Below are 4,401 nucleotides of genomic sequence, written 5' to 3'. Positions count from 1 at the left end.
GGAACCTGCACACCTCCACCTACTGGAGGTCTCTGGGGCTGTATTCCCAAAATAATGAATCAAGTAGTGGTGGCCAGTAACTGAGTAACTGAGTAAATGTAATTAGTTTCTGTACTTTAGTATTTTTGGTGTATCTGTACTGAAGTTTTTCCATTACTGGGCGACTTTTTCCTTTCACTCCACTACATTTCAGAGTCTAATATCCGACTTTTTCCTCCTACATTTTGAGAAATCTGTCGTTCCTTTTGGTTTCTGTGTGTATAAAAATGTACCATGTCCAAACGAAAGAAGCGCAAAGCCAGAGCACCAATCAGGGCCCAGCGGTCACTTTGTTTAGAGCTGGTTTTGACCTGTTGGTCATACCGACCCAGTGCAGCACGCGGTTCAACGACAGCGCAGCAGCGTAAAACTTTGGGAGAGTCTGTTCAACATAAATGATGAACTAACCTAACTTTGTGTAAATAGAGCTCAATATAGAAATATGTCCACATATGCAGTCGAGACTGACGCGGCTTTTTTCTGAATTTCTACAAACACCATTTCATTTTATAGTAAATGAGTTTGGGCTGGTTTATGTTTATGAACAGACGCCTACAGATCAACATAGTAAAGGAGCTCATCTGTGATCCTGAGTTTAAAGCCAGTTTTTATTCAGCTTGTAACTAATTTACAAAGTAATCTTAAACTAAAACTTTGCTTGTGTGTAAAAAGTGATTTCAGAGCCACTCGGTTCTCCCTGATGGAAACTGTTTACCTTCAGTGTTTTGTGCTTATGATCATTTTAATAGACGTCAGCGTCGCTAATTAATGACGTTCTATTAAAAGACTGGTTTACCAAGAGAGACGCTGGAGGACTTTCACCTGAAATGAGTTCATGACGCCAGTCTGGTTATAAAAATGATAACAGGACATCAGAGCCAGAATTACTCTTTTAGTACTTTTACTTTATACTTAAGTACATTTGAAGGGAAATACTTTAGTACTTTTACTCAAGTGGAGGTCTAAAGGGAGGAACTTCTAGTTTTAATGGAGGGATATTTTACCTTGGGTGTCTCTACTTTAACTCAAGTACCTGGTTTGTGTACTTCGTCCAGCTCTGGAATCAACCAAAATACAAAGGAATTTCAATATTCTATTCGAAAAGGTAAATGTTCAGGGATTCTTTAGTAAAGGCAATGGAATCTGTGTTGTATCTGGTTTAATGAAGAACCTCTGTGAAAACAGTTTTGTATAGCACCAAAAAGAGTTCCACTGTTGTGACACTGGCTGAGTTTACATGCAAAGGTTTTTGCCAATCCGATTGCAGACCCAGACTGAGGTGTTAATGCTCACTCTCTTCAACAATCTGATGAAAATCTTCAGGCACTGATGTTATACATGAAAGCCTGGATCACAATGAACGTTTCAATTCATCTCAAAGGTGTTCAGAGGGGTTGTGGTCAGGGCTCTGTACAGGCCACTGAAGCTCCTCATCCTAACCTCTGAGAAATTTCCTGACTGACTTGTAGTAAAGGTGGCATCCTGTGACAGAGCCAAGTTTAAAGTCACAGAGCTCTTCAGTATGACCAATTCTACTGCCAGTGCTTGCCTACAGGGATTGCCTGGCTTTGTGCCTGATTTTATAACACCTGTTAGCAATGGGTGTTTATATAGTTTTGGCCATATCACTGCTGTTAAAAGTAAATCGAAATATTTTCATCGCATCGGTACAGTTATGGACCTTACATGAACAAAAGTACGCAGAGACACACCCCAAAAATTTCTATTTATGTACTAGTAGTTTGAATGCCTGTGCATGGAAGGCAGCGCTCCGTAGAATTGAGGAAATCAAGACACTGAATGGTTCCAATGGGCTAGTCAATGGGCCAGACTTCTGGGGCAGGATCGGTGCCTGGATAGAGCCTATGCTTAAAGTCAAGAGGCGGCAGTCTAGCAGGCAGACTCTCTCTCCCTTCCACAAGCTTCTCCAGCGTCTGAACTCGTCTCTCCTGCTGAAGCCAATAGAGCATCTCGATGCGGTCCCAGCGCATCTTTTCTCTGTATGGCCGTCCCTGCAACAGTGCCAAACCAATAAATACAGTGGGGATGCAGGAAACATTGGGCTTATTTACAAGAGCTGCTATGAAGTGTGGGATGGTTTCAGATATAGCTGCATTGTAGAGACTAGGTATGCAGAAATAAATGACTGGAAATAGCGTAGAGTGTTACTCACTTTATAGGTAACAGTGTCATTGAAGGCTGTTGATATATAATGAATAGTCTTGGACAACACCTTATCCAGAGCTGCAATCTGAGACTCCAGTTTCTGTCTGTGGTTGGCCTCTTTCATTCTGGCTGCAGAGGTGCCATGATAACCTTGACACAGGTGGCATACAATCCACTGAGTTGCCAGTTTAGTAACTACTTTGCAGCTACATTCATTGGCCATTTTATCAAGCAAATCCACCATATACACTTACCGGCCACTTTATTAGGTACAGGTTCAGGTGCTTGTTAACACAAATAGCTGATCAGCCAATCACACGGCCGCAACTCACTGCATTCAGGCATGTAGAGGTGGTCAAGAAGTGCTGAAGTGCAGGCCGAGCATCAGAACGGGGAAGAAAGGGGATTTAAGGGGCTTTGAACGTGGCGTGGTTGTTGGTGCCAGACGGGCTGGTCTGAGTATTTCAGAAACTGCTGATCTACTGGGATTTTCACACACAACCATCTCTAGGGTTTACAGAGAACGGTCCGAAAAAGAGGAAATATCCAGTGAGCGGTCAGTTGTGTGGAAGAAAATGCCTTGTTGGTGTGAGAGGTCAGAGGAGAATGGGCAGACTGGTTCCAGATGATAGAAAGGCAACAGGAACTCAAATAACCAACCAGAATCTCTGAGGAACTTTTCCAACACCTTGAACAGTGTGCCACGAAGAATTAAAGCAGTTCTGAAGGGAAAAGGGGGTCCAACCTAGCCTAATATCTAATAAAGTGGCCTAAGTACCTAATAAAGTGGCCGGTGAGTGTAGGTGCATTTTTACAATTATTAACTGTATCGTATATGTTGCTGTACAGTTTGTCAGTCTCTCTCTGCTCTGTCCATCACCAGAAAAGGACAGTCATAAGACCACTGATGTTACTGGTACCAAGTGCATCTACACTTAAAAAGTGTACCTAATAAAATGCCCAACGAGTGTAAGTAAACTGGCAGCGCAGTCTGTGTGTGAGCAAGAAAAATGAAGGTAGAGGATAAGGTGACATAGAAAAGGAAATATGACATTATACATTCTTCTCACTGCTATTTATGGTATATAAGAAATTCACATACGTTGTCATTGATTCTACTGGCATTTCATAGAGCTGTGTGGTGTGAATAAAACTGATGATACATGAACAAAAGCCTTCACTACTTTTACACGTCTGTGCTCAGTTTCCCCATCCTTATTGGAGCGGTAAAATATATACCATGCTGGAAGAACCTGCTGGGGTCTGATGCCACCTTCTCAAATTGCTCCAGATGAGATAGCACACGTTCCCTCTGCTGGATCAGCTGAGCAGCCTGCTCCCATGCTGCTGTCGCCTAACACAAACACACCAACCCACCATTTTCATTAAAAAAAAAACATTTTTCTCAAGTTATATTATTAGAGACTAGGACGGTCATCATGTTATAGTTAAAACAAATATTATAATCAAACATTAGCATTTTATGCGACCTCTGGCCTACATGAAAAACATTTCCATTGCTACATTTGTTTTAAACATACTTATATGTATCCTACAATGACACGGAATACATGTGTGTGAATGAGAGGGAGGCAGGTGGAAAGGTGAAGATGCAAGGAGTAGAGGTCGTAAAGGTGGATGACTTCAAATATCTTGGGTCAACCATCCAGAGCAATGGACAGTGTAGAAAAGAGGTGAGGAAGAGGGTGTAGGCAGGATGGAGTGGGTGGAGACGGGTGTCAGGGCTGATGTGTGACAGAAGGATAGCAGCAAGAGTGAAAGGGAAGGTCTACAAGACAGCAGTGCGTCCTGCTATGATGTACGGTTTGGAGACTGTGGCTCTGTCTAAAAGACAGGAGGCTGAGCTGGAGGTGGCGGAGATGAAGATGCTGAGATTTTCGTTGGGAGTGACCAGGCTGGACAAGATTAGAAATGAGCAGATCAGAGGGACAGTGAAGGTGGAGCAGTTTGGAGATAAAGCCAGAGAGGCCAGGTTGAGATGGTTTGGACATGTGTTGAGGAGGAATAGTGGATATATTGGGCAAAGAATGTTGGAGATGGAGCTGCCGGGTAGAAGGAGAAGAGGTAGACCTCAGAGAAGGTTTATGGATGTAGTGAAGGTGGAGATGGTTGGTGTGAAAGTAGAGGAGGCAGTGGATAGGGCAAGATGGAGGCAGATGATCCGCTGTGGCGACC

General features: G+C 43.0%; 1 protein-coding gene across 3 annotated transcripts in view; it reads right to left on the bottom strand.

Moving 5' to 3' along the window:
* Window positions 1-1,181: 1,181 nt before the first annotated feature.
* ccdc87 (coiled-coil domain containing 87) overlaps window positions 1,182-4,401 on the bottom strand; it is a 31,363-nt gene continuing 28,143 nt past the window's right edge. For all 3 annotated transcript variants that reach the window (XM_017706474.2, XM_037542926.1, XM_017706473.2), the window contains exons 18-20: window positions 3,445-3,559; window positions 2,213-2,355; window positions 1,182-2,051 (exon numbers count right to left, since the gene is read on the bottom strand). In XM_017706474.2, coding sequence (XP_017561963.1) covers window positions 1,854-2,051; window positions 2,213-2,355; window positions 3,445-3,559 — 456 coding nt within the window. In that variant the 3' untranslated portion in view covers window positions 1,182-1,853. The remainder of the gene's footprint in view (window positions 2,052-2,212; window positions 2,356-3,444; window positions 3,560-4,401) is intronic.

This window comes from Pygocentrus nattereri, chromosome 11, assembly GCF_015220715.1.
Source record: "Pygocentrus nattereri isolate fPygNat1 chromosome 11, fPygNat1.pri, whole genome shotgun sequence".
NCBI classification, from domain to species: domain Eukaryota; kingdom Metazoa; phylum Chordata; class Actinopteri; order Characiformes; family Serrasalmidae; genus Pygocentrus; species Pygocentrus nattereri.
This window is presented reverse-complemented; position numbering and strand designations above follow the sequence as displayed.